Raw genomic sequence first — 16,369 nt, 5'->3', positions numbered from 1 at the left:
AATATTTATAGAAGGGTTATGGAGGCAAATTTTGGAGCAGATTCCAAAGGAACAGCCTTTCAGAACCTGACCCACATGTGCTATGTATATATATATATATATATATATATATATATATATATATATATATATATATATATATTTCAATACTAGGTAAGATTGATGAAGCTAAGAAGTGCATGCTGACAGGAACTGGATATTGATTGGATATTGATGTCTTCTGAGAGTCAGAAGTGTGTCAAATACAGAGGCAAATGCTATTTGCAAACCATTGGACTGAGAATGGGATCCCTTATTGGAGGAGTTAGAGGATTGAAAGAGCTAAAGGAGCTTGCAACCCCATAAGAACAACAATGCCAACCAATCAGAGATCCCAGGGACTAAGCCACTACCCAAAGACTATACAAGGATTGACCCATGGTTCTAACTACGTAAGTATGAAGATGGCCTTGTTGGGTACCATTGAAAAGAGAAGCCCTTGTTCCTGCCCAGGTTGAACCCCCCAGGGTATGGTAATGTTGGTGGGGCCCAAAGGGATGGTGGATAGGGAGGGAAAGGGGATGCGATAGGGGACTTATGTCCAGGAAACCAGGAAAGGGAATAACATTTGAAATGTAAATTAAAAAAATATTCAATAAAAGGAAAAATTTGCAAAGCTTCTGTAAGGCAACGGGCACTATCATATGGACAATATGGCAACCAATAGATTGGGAAAAGATCTTTATCGACCCTTCATCTGATAATATCCATCATATACAAAGAACACAAGAAGTTAGACTCCAGAGATTAAACCACCCTTAGAAAAAAATGCGCCACAGAGCTAACAAAAGGATTCTCAGCTGAAGAATACTGAATGACTGAGAAGTACCTAAAGAAATGCTCAACACCCTTAGTTATCAAAGAAATGAAAATCAAAACAACCCCGTGATTCCACCTCACACTTGTCAGAATGGCTACAATGAAAAACTCAGCTGCCAACAGATGCTGGCGAGGATGTGGAGAAAGAAGAACACTACTCCATTGTTGATGGGATTGCAAGCTGGTATAAGCACTCTGGAAAGCAGTCTAGAGTTTCCTCAGAAAATTGGACACTGTACTACCTGAGGACCCAGCTATACCACTCCTGGGCATATATGCAAATACCAAGGACACATGCTCCACTATGTTCATAGCATCCTTATTTATAATAGCCAGATTCTGGAAAGAGCCCAGATGTTTTTCAACAGATGAATGGATACAGAAAATGTGGTATATGTACACAATGTAGTCTTATGCAGTGATTAAAAACAATGACTTCATAAAATTCGCAGGCAAATGGATGGAATTACAAAATATCTTCCTGAGTCAGGTAATCCAGATACAAAAGAGCACACATGGTATGAACTTACTAATAAGTGGATAACAGCCCAAAAGCTTACAATTCCCATGATACAAACTACAGACCCTATGGAACAGAGAAGGAAGGAAGACTATGTGGTGGATGCTTCAGTCCTACATTGAGAGGGAAACAGGATGATTGTGGGAGCTGGAAGGAGTAGGGGACAAGTGAGGAGAAAGGAAAGTGAGGAAATAAGGGTGCCAGTATCAGAAACTGGAGATGTGAAAGAAATCCAGAGGACCGGGAAACCGAACAAAAGTAGGTAGCTTTGGGGAATGAGGATCTGGGAATAACCACTGGAGGGTCCCAGACACCAGACGAACATGAGACTCCCTGGGACAAACGGGATTGACTTTAGCAGTAATGTACAGGGAAAGGAGAGGTAGAAACTGTGGAGATCAACTCCAGTAGATAGGCAACGCCCCTGGTTAAGGGATGGGGCCACCCACCCATCTCAAAGTTTTTTTAACCCTGAAATGTTCCTCTTCAAAGAAACAACAGAAACAAAAATATGGAACAGAGACTAAAGGAAGGGCCAACTGGGGACCGTCCCATCATATCTACAGATATCAAACTCAACATTGTTGCTGTGGTCAAGAGATACTTGCTGACAGGAACCTAGTATGGCTGTTCCATGGGAGGTCAAGCCAGCAACTGACCAGTGCAGATGTGGATGCTTGGAGCCAACCATCAGATCAGATGGAGCTCGGGGAACCTGGTTGGGAAGCTGGCAGAAAGACTACAGGAGAGGAGTGGGATTATATCCCCATTAGAAGAACAGCATAGACTGGTCTAACTACCCAGTTCTCCCAGATTCTAGACAACCAATCAAGGAGTGTACTTAGAGGGATCCTTGGCTCCAGATAGATATGTAAGGGTTGACCTTGCCTGACAACGAAGGAAGGGGAGGACCTTGGTCCTGGGGAGGCTTGAAATCCCATCATAGGGGGATACTGGAATGGTGGGGCAGGAGGGTGTGGGTGGGTGGGTGGAGGAGCATTCTCATGCAGGCAAAGGAGAGGGGGAAGACAGATGTGGAATGTGGGGTTGGTGGAGGGGTAACTGGAAGGCGGGATATTATTTGAGATGTAAACAATTGGAATGATTAATAAAAAATTAAAATTGATCAATTTTTACAGTGCCAAACTGACCCTGATCCCTAACCCACAAACTAACCCAGCAAAGAAAATTACAGTCCAAATTTCCTCAGAAACGTAGTTGCAAAAATACTTGCAAATGAAATCGAAGAACCGGTGAAAAAGATCAAGTAGACTTTACTCTAGACAAGGTCGACGAAAAAGACAAAAAGCAAGCAAACAAACATATAAGTAGAAATCAAAACAAAACAAAAGGCACCAGATGTTCTCATTAGATGAAGAATAGGACTTTTACAAAATGGAATGCAGAATGGGAATCTTCAACTGATGGTATGAGGGGTAGGGGTGGGCATTGAAGTAGAAGGCCAGGCAAATATCTAAGAAGTCCTAGATATTTGTGATGGGGATGTATCCCAGGAGTCAATGTGGGTGACCTTAGCCTACATATGTAACATCTGGTTTATGGAATAGTGGTTATGGAACCTGAAGAAGCCACCTCCTATAACTATGTTGGACCCTCAGAGAAGTGATAAGGATACCAACCTACCTACAAAACTTTCAACCACAAATTTTTCTGGTCTAAAAGAAAGATGGAGTAGAAATTAAAGAAATGGCTAACCAATAACTGGCCCAATTTGAAACCTATCCCATGGGCAAATATCAATTATTGATACTATTAATGATACTCTGTTATGCTTGCAAACTGGAGCCTAGCATAACTGTCCTCTGGGAGGTTCTGGGACTCTTATAGACTAGTTTGGGAATGAAGGTTCTCAAGGTAACAGGAACTCCAAAGAAAGAACAACAGAGTCAACTAACCTGAATCTCTGGGAAGGCTCAGAATCTGAGCCACCACCCAAAGAGCATATAGAAGCTGGACCAAGGCTTCTGGCACACATGTTAGCAGATTTTCAACTCAGTCTTATGGATCACCCAACAATTGGAATGGCTGTCCTTAAAGCTGTTGTCTGATTGTGGAATCCTTTCCTCAACAGAACTGTCATGTCTGTCCTCAGTGGGAAAGATGCTCCAACATTGTAGAGACTAGATTTGCTAGGGTAGGGGGATACCCAGGGATGTCCCACCTTCTCAGAGAAGGGGAGACGATATCATTCATGAGAGGGACTCTGGGAGGGCTGACTGGGAGAGAAAGCAGTGTTTGGATGTAAATAAATGAATAAATAAATAAGAAACAGAAAAAAAATATTTCTAACACCATTCCATGATAAAAGTCCTGCAGAGATTAGGGATACAAACAACAATCCTCAGCATAATGAAGTTTATAGAAAGCACATAGGCAATATCAACTGAAATGGGGACTCTAGATGTCCATGACAAAAGAATGAATAAAAATGTGGTATGTTTACTGAACAGAGTGTTAGCCACTAACATATTAAATTTGCAGACAAATGGATGGAAATAGAAACAACCATTCTTATTGTGGTAATACAGACACAGAGATAATTATTATCAGTGTCTTGTCCATCTATCCTCAGAGAAAAATATTCTTGAGAAAATGGGAACACATACAGAGATTCATAGCAAGACAATATGCAAAGACTGAAAAACCTTGGAGCATTCAGAAATAAATGAGGTGTCTCCAAATCCCTTCCTTCAAAAATTAAGGAATTTACAAAGCAGAGTTGGAAAAAATATTAGAGTCAGAAAGGATTTAGGACACCAAGTAAACCAATGTTTCCTAGTACAACAGGACTGATGCATATAAGAACTCAAATAGAAAGAAGCAGCATCCGGCGACCTATACAAAACTGTAGTAGATGGTGTATACTAGAGCTGAAAGAATTAGAATATATACACCCACACCGAACTCAATATCTACTGCCAGTTAATATCCACTTACAAATGAATGGTTTTTCTCAAAGGAAGTATTAGAGGAAAATAATCTACTATTAAGTATATGGTGTATGCCCAGCAATAGATGGCCAACAAAGCATTAACTCATGGGAATCTTTGGATAATGTAGATTCATCTTATAATGTCCCATAAGGAAATTGTTCTACATTGTATTTATTTATTTATATTAATTTATTTATATCCCAAATGCCATTCCCCTCCCAGTCCTCCCTTCCAGAATCCTTCACTCCCTCCCTTGCCCATTTGATCTGAAAGGGTGCTTCTCCACTTCTTTTCAGGCAACGCCCTTCCCTGAGAAATCAAGTCTCTAGAGGATTAAGTCAAAGCTCTCACATTGAGCCTAACAAAGCAGTTCTCTGATACATATGTGCTAGGGGCCTCAGAAGAGATTGTACATACTCTGGTTGGTGGCATTGACTCTGGGAGCTCCTATGGGTCCAGGTTAGTTGATGCTGTTATTGTTCCTATGGGGTTGCCACCCTGTTTAGCTCCTTCAATTCTTCCACTAACTCTTTCATAAGGGTCCCCAAGGTCAGTCCAATTGTTGGCAGTATCTGAATCTGTCTCAATCATATCCTTGTAGAGCCTCTCAGAGGACATCCATGTTAGCCTCCCATCTGCAAGTAAAACATAGCATCAGTAACAGTGTCAGGGTTTGCTGTCTGCCCATGGAATAGATCCCAAGTTGTGTTGGTCACTTGATGGCCTTTCATTAAGACCCTGCTCCATTTTTGTCCCTGTGTTTCTTTTAGACAGGAACAATTCTGGGTCAAAAATCGTGAGGGTGGGGTGGTGTCCCTATCCCTGCACTGGAGGACACATCTAATTATTGGAGATCTTCAGTTGCCATCTTCCCATGTTGGGCATTTGGTCTAAGGCCATCCTCATTGAGTCTTGGGAGCATCTCACATCCAAGATTTCTGGAAATTTCTAGAGGTTTCCCCAACTCTTTACCCCTTGCAGCTGCATATTTTCATTAACTTCCTGCCCATCTGGCCTTGTCTCCTGTCTCTCCCTATACCTGATCTTGCCTTCCTTGTCCACTCCCTTTCCTCCCACCCAGATCCCTCCCTCCCTCTGCCTCCCATGATTATTCTCTTCTGCTTCTGAGTGGAATTGAACAATCTTTACTTTGGCCTTACTACTTGTGTAACTTCTTTGGTTCTGTGGAGTATACCATTGGCATTTTGTACTTTATGGCTAATATCCACTTAGTGAGTACATATCATGCTTGCCTTTTGGATCTGGGTTAACTCACTCAGCATAATATGTTTCAGTTCCATCCATTTGCCTGGAAAATTAAGTATATTCTCATTTTTTTCATTGCTGAATAGTATTCCATAGTGTAAAGAAACCACATTTTCTGTATCCATTCTTGCATTGTGAGACATCTGTGTTGTTTCCAGTTTCTAGCTATTATGAATAAGAGTTATATGAACATGGTGGAACAGATGTCCTTGTGATATGGTGGGCATCTTTTGGGTGTATGCCCAGAGTAGTAGAGCTACTAGATATACTGAATCAGCCCAAGAAGGCCATCCTCTGCTACATATGCAGATGGAGCCATAGGTTCATTTCTGTGTACTCTTGGGATGGTAGTTTAGTCCCTGGGAGCTCTTGGGAGTTTGATTGATTGATATTGTTGTTCTTCTTATGGGGTGTTTTCTCTACTATGTTCACTAGTGTAGGTTACTACACTAGAAAAATTCCCTCTGGGAGGGAAAGTGGAAAGAAGTACTCTCCCTCAGCTATGTATTTAACATACTGTTTTAACAAGAGTAAAATAGGTATTTAATAAAACCATGAGTATTACAAAAATGTCTAGATATAAAACATTTTCATAATTAGTTGTTGAAGGGGACTTACATAGCCCCTTGTGATCCTGGGATGGTGGTCCTAGATTCTATAAAAAATAAATAAAAAAGCAGGATGAGCAAGCCATAGCAAGCAAATCAGTAAGGAACATAGCTCCTTGGCTTCCGCATTGACTCCTGCCTCCAGAATTGTGCCCTACCTGAATTCCTGTCTTGACTTCCTGATAAACAGCAATGAGGAAGTATAAGCTGAACAAAACCATTTTTGCCTAAATTGTTTTTTTTTGACTGTAGCTTTTGTCACAACAATAGATACCGAATTAAGACACACGATTTTTTTTTCTTAAACAAAACATGGCAAGGGCATGTTGAGACTTTTTCTTAATTATGAGCTACACAACATAACCATATATTTATTATGTCTAAGAAGAAGGACCTAAAGTCAATGAATTGAAAAATAGTCTCGGGGGTTGGGATTTAGCTCAGTGGTAGAGCGCTTTGCCTAGGAAGGCAAGGCCCTGGGTTCGGTCCCCAGCCCAAAAAAAAAAAAAAAAAAAAAAAAGAAAAAGTCTCCCTCCCTCTCCTCTCCTCTCCTCCCTCTCTCCTCTGCCCCCCTCTCCTGTCCTCTCTCTCTCTCTCTCTCTCTCTCTCTCTCTCTCTCTCTCTCTCTCTCTCTCTCTCTCTGGTTTCAGCATCTCTGCTCCACTCTGGGTCCCTGGTACTCTCAGACTCGGGCAGTCACTCCCTGATGTTAGTTCTGGCACTGTAAGGACATACAGAACTAACCTTAATTTATCTCAGTGGCAGCTGGCTTCAGTGAGATATCACAGCATATTAGCCTAGCTATCTTCTGGCCTCAGTGGTTTCTCTGTTTCCATTGCTAGTCACCATGGACAGCCCTGGACATCCAGAATCTCTGGTCCCAGCTACCCAGTAATATCAAGGCTCAACAAACTGTAACCCAACAACCAGATTTATTTGTTAAATACTCAATGTACAATACATCCACAGAATAAACTTGCAACCAATTGATAAGGTTATAAACCTCCCACCTAGATAAGATAAATTTGTCTACAGAAATCCATCCTAGATAACTGGCAATTCAGGACCACCTAGATCTGGGTTATTCTTCTCAATCTCCATTTCGATTCTCCCTCCTTCTTCTCTCCCTCCCTACAAAAACTTTGTCCCTGCCTTATTCTTTTAGAGTCCAATCATGTCCTTGATCAAAATTGTGCCAGCCCTCACCTGCATAATAACAACAACCCACAATCCTTGAATTATCTACCCATTTTGTGGAGAAATTTAGAGTATATACCTATAGAAAAATATAATAAATCACATTATAATATATTTAAAACTATAGAGCACAATAGAAATAGTTTAAAGTTAAATTGGTAATAAAAACTTCAAGAGATGAAAATTAAATCTTAGCAAAATACACTAATACAGTACAACATATTTAGAATGTCAAGCAGTACTTTTATTACTAGGGTATGATACAAGAATTCAGATTATTGAACAAACTGATCATATTGACTCATGGGAATGCTGGAATATAATAGCGACCATAAATGTTTTTTTTTATATGTAAGATATTCTTAAAGCCACCTTTTACTTCTGAGCCTGACCAGGGCTTCTTTCACATCCTTGTTCCTTAGGCTGTAAATCAGGGGGTTTATCATGGGGATAATGAGGAGGTAAAAGACTGATGTCATTTTATCTTGGTCTAGAGAGTATGCAGAACTTGGTCTGAAGTACATGAAGAGCATGGTCCCCTGGAAAATCCCTACTGCAGTAAGGTGAGATGCACAGGTGGAAAAAGCTTTAAACCACTCACCAGTAGCACTGATCTTTAAGACAGATGAGATAATGTAACAGTAGGATACAAGAACCCCTGAAATTGTGCTTAGTTCAATGAAACCAAAAAGAGTAAATAATACCAGTTCATTGACATGCGTATCAGAACATGAAAGAAGTAAGACTGGAGGCAAATCACAAAAGAAATGATTAATCTGAGTAGAGTGGCAGAAACACAAGCTGAATGCCAATGAGGTATGTATGAAACCATCTATAGTTCCCAACAGATATATTCCAGTTAAGAACTGGTAACACACTCTACTAGACATGTCCACAGTATACATCAGGGGGTTGCTGATGGCCTTGTACCTATCAAAGGCCATCACTGCCAGCAGCATGCATTCAACATCTATAAAAATAGAAACAATCAGGAGTTGAAGAAAACAGCCCACAAAAGAAATTGGATTATTATCTTCAAGAAGATCTAACAGCATCTTGGGTCCAACAGCAGTTGAATAGCAGAGGTCAGAGAATGAGAGGTGACTGAGAAAGAAGTACATTGGTGTGTGAAGCTGGGGATCCATTGTGATCAGTGTGATCATTCCTACATTTGTCAGAAGAATAGTGAGATAAACAATCAGAAACACTGTGAACAAAGCGACTTTCATCTCAGGCTTGTTGGTAATTCCCAACAGAAGAAATTCAGGTACAGATGTGCAGTTTCTGTTGTCCATTCTTCTCTGTTCATGATCTAAATAGTTACAAAGTTAGTCAGGCTATGGTCTGTTAGAGTTTGATATTCCTCTGGATGTATAATAAATTAATTACATTCTTAGGAATCTACTACGTACATAGGCAAATGAAGAAAATAAGAAACATAAATTACAATTGTAATGTGGCATGATCATGGAAAATTAATATTGGAGAATGATTAAACTGAATTGTCCGTGACTTTGTCACTTTGTCTACATATTTCCATCTGTCAACTCTCTCTCTCTCTCTCTCTCTCTCTCTCTCTCTCTCTCTCTCTCTCTGTATTTGTGATTCACGAGTCATCTTACTTTTCTTTTTCTCCAACACTCATTATTCAGTAACACATTTAGATAAACAGTGATGATCTACGATGACACATGATATAAAGCAAATGACAAGTCACAGAGAAATCCTATTATAAGCTGTATATTATATATTGTTACTATAGCCATAATTATTCTAACTACATTTGTTAGGTTAGTCACTATAAAATATACATGAATCCAATAATAGTATCAGACAATAAATTAAGATAGTTGTGTTACTATTTCAAATTTTAAAGTGTTTACATAAAAATAAAAGATTTTTTTAACATGTCTATCACTCTTCCCTATCTTTCTAGACTCTTTTATTACTTAAATGTGTTCAGATGACAAAAACTTCAAAAACTAAGCTAGAATTTGCATAACATGGTAAGAAAAGAATTAGATCAAGTATTTTTGCTTAGTTTACTTTTAAATTGTAACTTCCATTTAAATAAAAATGTGATATAAATAGCAAAATTTCACAAATAAAGTTCTTTAGTATCTATTGTCTGCATGAAGCAGTCTTATGTGAACATTGCAGGATATCTTTGTGTTTCACTGTTTTTACATAAAAGAGAGACAGAGAGACAGAGGGAGACAGAGAGGCAGAGACAGGGAGAGGGAACAGATTTAATGATAATAATTCATAGGCTAATGGTTAAAAGAAAAACTGTAATGAATAAATTTCTAATCGAAAGGTGAGAGTACAACAGAGAATAACTTTTGCATAGCAATTCTTAAACATAATTCAAAATGTACTTAGTATCTAACATTTAAACATAATTAAAAAACGTACTTAGTAACTCAAAGCAATTAAGGGTATTTTCCTCTCCAATGTATGACCAGGACTTCATGCAATTACCACTTAGGTCTTGAAGGTACACATTTTCTTTCAAACACTGCTAATAATAGTGATGATAATGATAATAGACATTTTCAGCTAACTAACCATTAGAAAAAAAGCACTGTGTGTTGTAATATGTAGTTCCTTAACACAGTATGGCTTGATTTTTAAATGGGCTTAAATACACACATATTGCTCTATATAATTTGTAACATTCATTATTATTAAAACTAGATGAATTATAAAGTTGCACAGACCATATCATATGCAGGTGGATTTTTAAAAAACTATTTACTTGTTTATTTTAGTTATAAAAAGTATTTGAAAGCCTTTTAGTCCTCATGTAGGACAAATGAAGCATCAAATTCATAAATATCTAATAAAAAATTTACCTATAAATATATGGTAGAATTTATTTACCTACGTAGGCAGGAATAAGGCTATTTATTGTTATTGAATTTTATTTAATGTCAACGAAAGAAGCATTATTTTTTTTACACTTTTACAAATACACATTTCAAAACCTACCTGAAATGTGAGTCTTTCTATCCTTCTTATGGCAATTGAAGATAAGTTGATCACATTTATTTTCAACTAAGACTGCTGAGATTTAATTCTCTTGAGGCTCAGATGCTTTTAAATTATTCTAAAGTGATTAATTAAATTTCTTACTCAGTATTTTCCTTGGGAATACCCAACCATTACATCCATAGTTACTATTTTCCTCCATGTCCTTGACTCCATATTGATAAATGACAGATATTGACCAGTAATTCTAATGAAGCCATACATAAATGAAACAAATTGAAATGTATTTAATGGTATTGCATGTTTCCTTATTTACTCAGATTCTATTGACATCTAATTTAAAATCAAGTATTAATATTAGCACTTGTTTTTATTTTTAATCTTCTACTGAGATTATAAAATAGTTACATTCTCTTTCCCTTTCCTTCCTTTAAGCATCATTTCTATGCATCTTCCCCATACATTTTCAAATTAAAGGCCTCTTTTTCTTTAATTCCTGTTACAGACACATGCACGCACGCACACACACACACACACACACACACACACACACACACACACACACACACATTCACACACATCTGCATACATAAATTCTACCTGCCTATTCTGAATAGTGTTACTTGTATGCCTATGTTTGCAAAGCTGAACACTTGGTACTGGGTAGCCATTTGGTGTGCTCTTTCCTAGGAAAGTCTGTTTTTTCACTCTTAGAATTACTTATAAATAACCTGGATTTCTTTGTTTAATGTTCAGGCTTCTTTTGCCTTCCCTGTCAAAATTTATATGTCTATTGGTATAGTCCTTACTCAGGTCATCTTTATACAGTCATAATTATTGATACTTCATGAGTATAGTTCCTGACATTTTTAGGAGACATAATTTCACATAAAAATTCTTTATTCTTCTGACGTTTACAAATCTTTACACCCTTCACTCACAATGGTCCCTGAATTTTAGGTGTAGGAATTATGTTGCATCAGTTGAGACAAGGCTCAACAATTCTGCACTTTAATTATGGTTTTCTATAATAATCTCTGTTAGAAGGAGAATTTATCTATTTAAAATCATTTGTTTGATATGTATCCTTATATCTTCTGTTTCCAAGAAGACAGGCACCTAAATTTGTTGTCCTATTTAAATGTTGATTGTATGAGAACACTTTACAGTATCTGGTTCAACATGGCAGGTTAAAAACATTGAGCCATATATCCCTAAGTCATGACAGCATCTATAAAAATGTTCACACAACCATAAAATGGTCATAAACTTAGGCCTATATCATTGTCTTCTCCACCAATTTTCTTTCATATGGACACCCAGAGTACTGTAGGACACCACTTTTTTTGAGAATGGGTCTTACCTTCTGCTAGCCAGTCTTCCACTTGTCAACAGCCCCAAAAAATGCTGCTCCAACACATTCAGAGATGTTAGTTGTCTCAGAAATCCAGTCAAATTGATAACAATTTGTCAATATTTTATTGCCCAGAATAGGTACAGAAAGTAACTTATTCCCCTCAATGTAACATCTTTACCAGTAAGTATAATGTAACATTCTCAATGAATAATCACTCCAGTGAAAAACAAGTTACTGAAAATGAGTAATTCATCCCCCTCTAGCAAGATGGTAAACACAAAGAAGTGACATGGGAGAAAAAAACAAATGTATAACATGGTTAGATCACCAGAAACTAAATGGATGTTTCCCATTTCTACTAATCACTATTCATATTTTAAATAAAAAAATGGTAGTTATAAGTCAATATTTTGGAAATAAATTGATTGAAACCTTGACTTCAAACTCTTCTTGATCCAATACAGTCATGGGATTCCACAATATTGGAATATCAATTTATACAGTTTAATATTTTGCCATTTCAACTAACTTCTTGATAGATAGAAAAGATGTTACTTTAGAGACTGAGCATGGAAGGAAATAATAAGAGCTTAAAAGATTGATTTAAGATACAAAAAAGTTTGTCATATTATGCACCACACTTTAGAAGAAGAATAGGGCAGAAGGAGAGGACAGTATCTGCCAGAGCTTCAACATTACATCACTCATAAATTTCATAAAAATAACATCAAACATTATATTTCTCAACCTAATGAATTCAGTGAGATGACATCATAAATCAAGTTGTGCTTTGTTTTAGAATCTAAACTCTCTTCACTTCTTCCATGATCACCCTAATAGCTAACCTTGATTGACAACTTGACTGAATATGGAACGAACTAAAACTCAAGCGGCTTTTGAGAGTACATTTTGGGAGTATTATTCCAATCATATCATTAGAGGTATAAAGACTCACCCTAAATGTGGTCCAAAATGATGGTCCACATAAGAGGACAGTGTTGACTAAAGATATTTGCCTCTATGCCCTCATCCTTGTTGGCAAATTCACCTATCCTGATGTTAAGTCATTCGTCATCAGAACCTCCTTCAGATTCCAATGTAGACTGAATTAGCTGAGACAGTCAGCTAATTCATGGACTCAACAACTCCTGGATTCTTGGCCTTTAAATCCAAGAATCCCATTGTTGGATATTCTAGGTTACAACCTGTATGTCACTCCTATAAGTCCATTTTTGATATGCAGTTATTTTCTTCTACCACTAAGGAAGTCTGACTAAGATACTTACTTCAAGAGGTAAATTATTATAATACACCAATCCAAGTTCAGTTAACATATAATAATAGCAGAGAATGTGATAGTGGTATGTGGGATTTTTACATGATTATAACATCTTATAATTAGTGGAAATCTTTGCCACATCATTATTTAATATTTTAATTTATTATATTTAATGCTTTCTTCAAAGAGTGCCATGACCCTTTCCATCTTTTTGCGAGTTTTTATTAGAAAATACCAGAGTTGAGGTCCATTTCCTGATATAAATCACAGTTTTGAAAAATTGTAATCCAAAGTCAGGAATCTGTAGTTAGTGTCTGAAGAAAGTCCAGAATCAGGTTCACAGACAGCTTACTTTTACTGTCCTCATTTGACATTAAATGTCAAGGGTCCCTCTGCTTTTTTATGTAGGCACAAATATCGTCAGTGAAAATTATACCTTCATTAATTTTTATCATTTACCTTAATTGTGTATCCTAATAACACAGACTAGGGATATTAAAGTGAATTTACATGAAAAAATCACCAGTTTTACTGTTAATGGTTACAAGACAAAATGTCATCTGTTGGAAACTCACAAATCCTTCACTACTATTAATTCATCAGAGATTTAAAAAAATATTCTTTCCTGAAGAGAGTAGTGCACATTTGGTGGTGGCCATGCAACATCTTCAAGGAACAGCATTTGAGTACTTCACTGATGGGATTCTACTGTGGTGAGACATTGGAAACCCCTTCCCACTAGCCAAAAACTTATGGTAAATTTGGTGGACTGTATGTTTATTATTCACATCACATTTGCTACAAGTTCTCCTTGCTTTCATATGCTGTCTAAACTCAAAGCAAAATTTTCTTTCACTTTGTTGGTCATGGTAGGCCAGGGATCATGTAGGCTGAAAACCCATTATTGTTTTACCAATACTCTTTTGGGAGGTAAAACCCTCCGCTTCTTTCTGCCTCTATGCATTATCCAGATATGGCCATTAATCCTAGGTATTTTCAGACATGTAATCATGTCCATAGAGAAACAGCTACAGTTACACTGAGTAAGCCAGTGGCAGTTGAGGAGAGTGGTGGGTCCTGTTTACCTAACTGTGCCAAGGAGGTATATATGATCAATAGAGACATAAAATGACAAAGCTGTGTGTAATCAATAGAGATTTAGATTGGGGAAGCTATGTCTGATCAACAGAGACTTAGAAAATAGAGATTTAATATAAATTTTAAAATGGTTCTTGGAAAGATGCTATCAGGTGCACATCAGGAAACATCACATGGTACAGTGAATGTATCTCTGTCTACAATTTAAAAAGTATTTATTATGCCAGTGGTTACTATCAGATGACTGGACTTAAAGCCTCAAATATTTAATTCTCTCTTACCTTGTTTAACTACATAACTGCTCATGTATATTTAAATGTCTAGAGAACATGCCTATGCAATCATTTAATTTTTGCTCAATGAAATTATGTTTTGTAGTGCAAAATAAGGTTTGATAGTGATTGACTCAGTGGAAGTGGGGAAGGAGGAAGGGAAATTATTAGGGGATTTTTGTAATGGTGGAGAATGTTTAATACAGATGTTAGGATTTCTTTCAGTAAAATAACCAATGATGTCACTGCTAAGGCAAGCGAGATGACTATGATTGTATAAAGATGGCTCAGGCTATTCAGGGCCACTTGTTTGAAAATCAACAGGTAGTCAGTATCTTCACTTTCACTCATGCCCCTTCCATTTCACAGGACCTGAACCTAGCAGCTGGAGCTGGTCTCTGCTGTTCCTTGGTACAGACAATAAAACTAAAAGGACACATAGAATGATCTCAAATTGGTTTTTATTTATAGACTTTGGTAAAAATATTTTCAAATTAAAATTGTGATATTACTGATTTTGTTTTGTGCAGTATAAAACCAAAAATCCCAACATACATTTCTGTATACTCAGTAAATTTCCTTAAAGCCACCTTTTATTTCTGAGCCTGACCAGGGCTTCTTTCACATCCTTGTTCCTTAGGCTGTAAATCAAAGGGTTTATCATCGGGATAATGAGGAGGTAAAAAACTGATGTCATTTTGTCTTGGTCTAGAGAGTAGGCAGAACTTGGTCTGAAATACATGAAGAGCATGGTCCCCTGGAAAATCCCTACTGCAGTCAGGTGGGATGCACAGGTGGAGAAAGCTTTGAAGCGTCCACCTGAAGAGCTGATCTTTAAGACTGATGAGATGATGTAACAGTAAGAGACCAGGACACTTGAGATAGTGCTCAGTTCAATGAAACCAAAAAGGATGAATAACACCAGTTCATTGATCTGCGTATCAGAACAGGAAATGAGTAAAACAGCAGGAAAATCACAGAAAAATTGATTAATATGAGTAGAGCCACAGAAACATAAGCTGAATGCCAATGATGTATGTATGAAACCATCTATAGTTCCCAACACATAGATTCCAGTTAGAAACTGGTAACAAACTCTATTAGACATGTCCACAGCATACAACAGGGGTGTACTGATGGCCTTGTACCTATCAAAGGCCATTACTGCCAGAAGCATACATTCAATATCTATAAAGGTACAAACTAATAAGAATTGCAGGAAACAGCCAACAAATGAAATTGGATTATTCTTTGTAATGAGGTCCGATAGCATCTTTGGTCCCACTGCAGTGGAATAGCATGTCAGAGAAGGTGTTATTGAGGGAAAAGAAATACATTGGTGGTGAAGTTGAATTATTCTGATCAAAAATGATCATTCCAGCATATTTGCATACAAGAATATAAAGATAAAATGAAACCAGAAACACAACAAATAAAGCCTTCTTCATGTCAGGGTTTCTGAAATTCTGGAGGAAAAAAAAAATCTGGTAATGAAGAGCAGTTTTCCTTATCCATTCTTCTTTTTTCTTGGTCTAAATGATTACAAAAAGTCACTGTTGCTAGATTAAACCTCTGGTTTTTCAGTATACTAATGTATAATAAGTTCAGAAAAAGATAATATCATTGTTAAGTATCATGCTGGTAATATACATGACATATACTAAGAAAAGTGCCTTGATAAGTGATACTTTTGTTTACTTATATCATCAACAAAAATTTTATTATAAGAGCATAATCCACATTCATTTAAAAATATTTCATATGTTCCGTTTTCTTTTTGACTTGTTTAGGTCTCTGGCCCTCATTATTAGATAGTGTATTTGAAATCAATAAAATCTCATCCAGATCTAATATAAAAGAAAATTATAATAAGTTGCCTAGAAAGCCATGTAGAATATATTATCCCTTAATTAAAAAATCATCATTGTTGCTACATTTTATTAAATCTTCTGCATTCATTACATTATTT

The 16,369-nt window shown here is 37.0% G+C and overlaps 1 protein-coding gene and 1 pseudogene across 1 annotated transcript; both read right to left on the bottom strand.

Annotated features, from left to right (window-relative positions):
• Positions 1-7,765: 7,765 nt before the first annotated feature.
• LOC116900359 (olfactory receptor 5W2-like) lies at positions 7,766-8,704 on the bottom strand. The gene has a single exon (XM_032902111.1). It carries the CDS (start codon positions 8,696-8,698, stop codon positions 7,766-7,768), a length of 933 nt encoding a protein of 310 aa, XP_032758002.1. The 5' UTR covers positions 8,699-8,704.
• Positions 8,705-14,980: 6,276 nt separating this feature from the next.
• Positions 14,981-15,915, bottom strand: LOC116900358 (annotated as a pseudogene).
• Positions 15,916-16,369: the final 454 nt, after the last annotated feature.

This window comes from Rattus rattus, chromosome 5, assembly GCF_011064425.1.
Source record: "Rattus rattus isolate New Zealand chromosome 5, Rrattus_CSIRO_v1, whole genome shotgun sequence".
NCBI classification, from domain to species: Eukaryota; Metazoa; Chordata; class Mammalia; order Rodentia; family Muridae; genus Rattus; species Rattus rattus.
The sequence above is the reverse complement of the archived record's forward strand: the minus strand, read 5'-3'. Positions and strand labels throughout refer to the sequence as shown.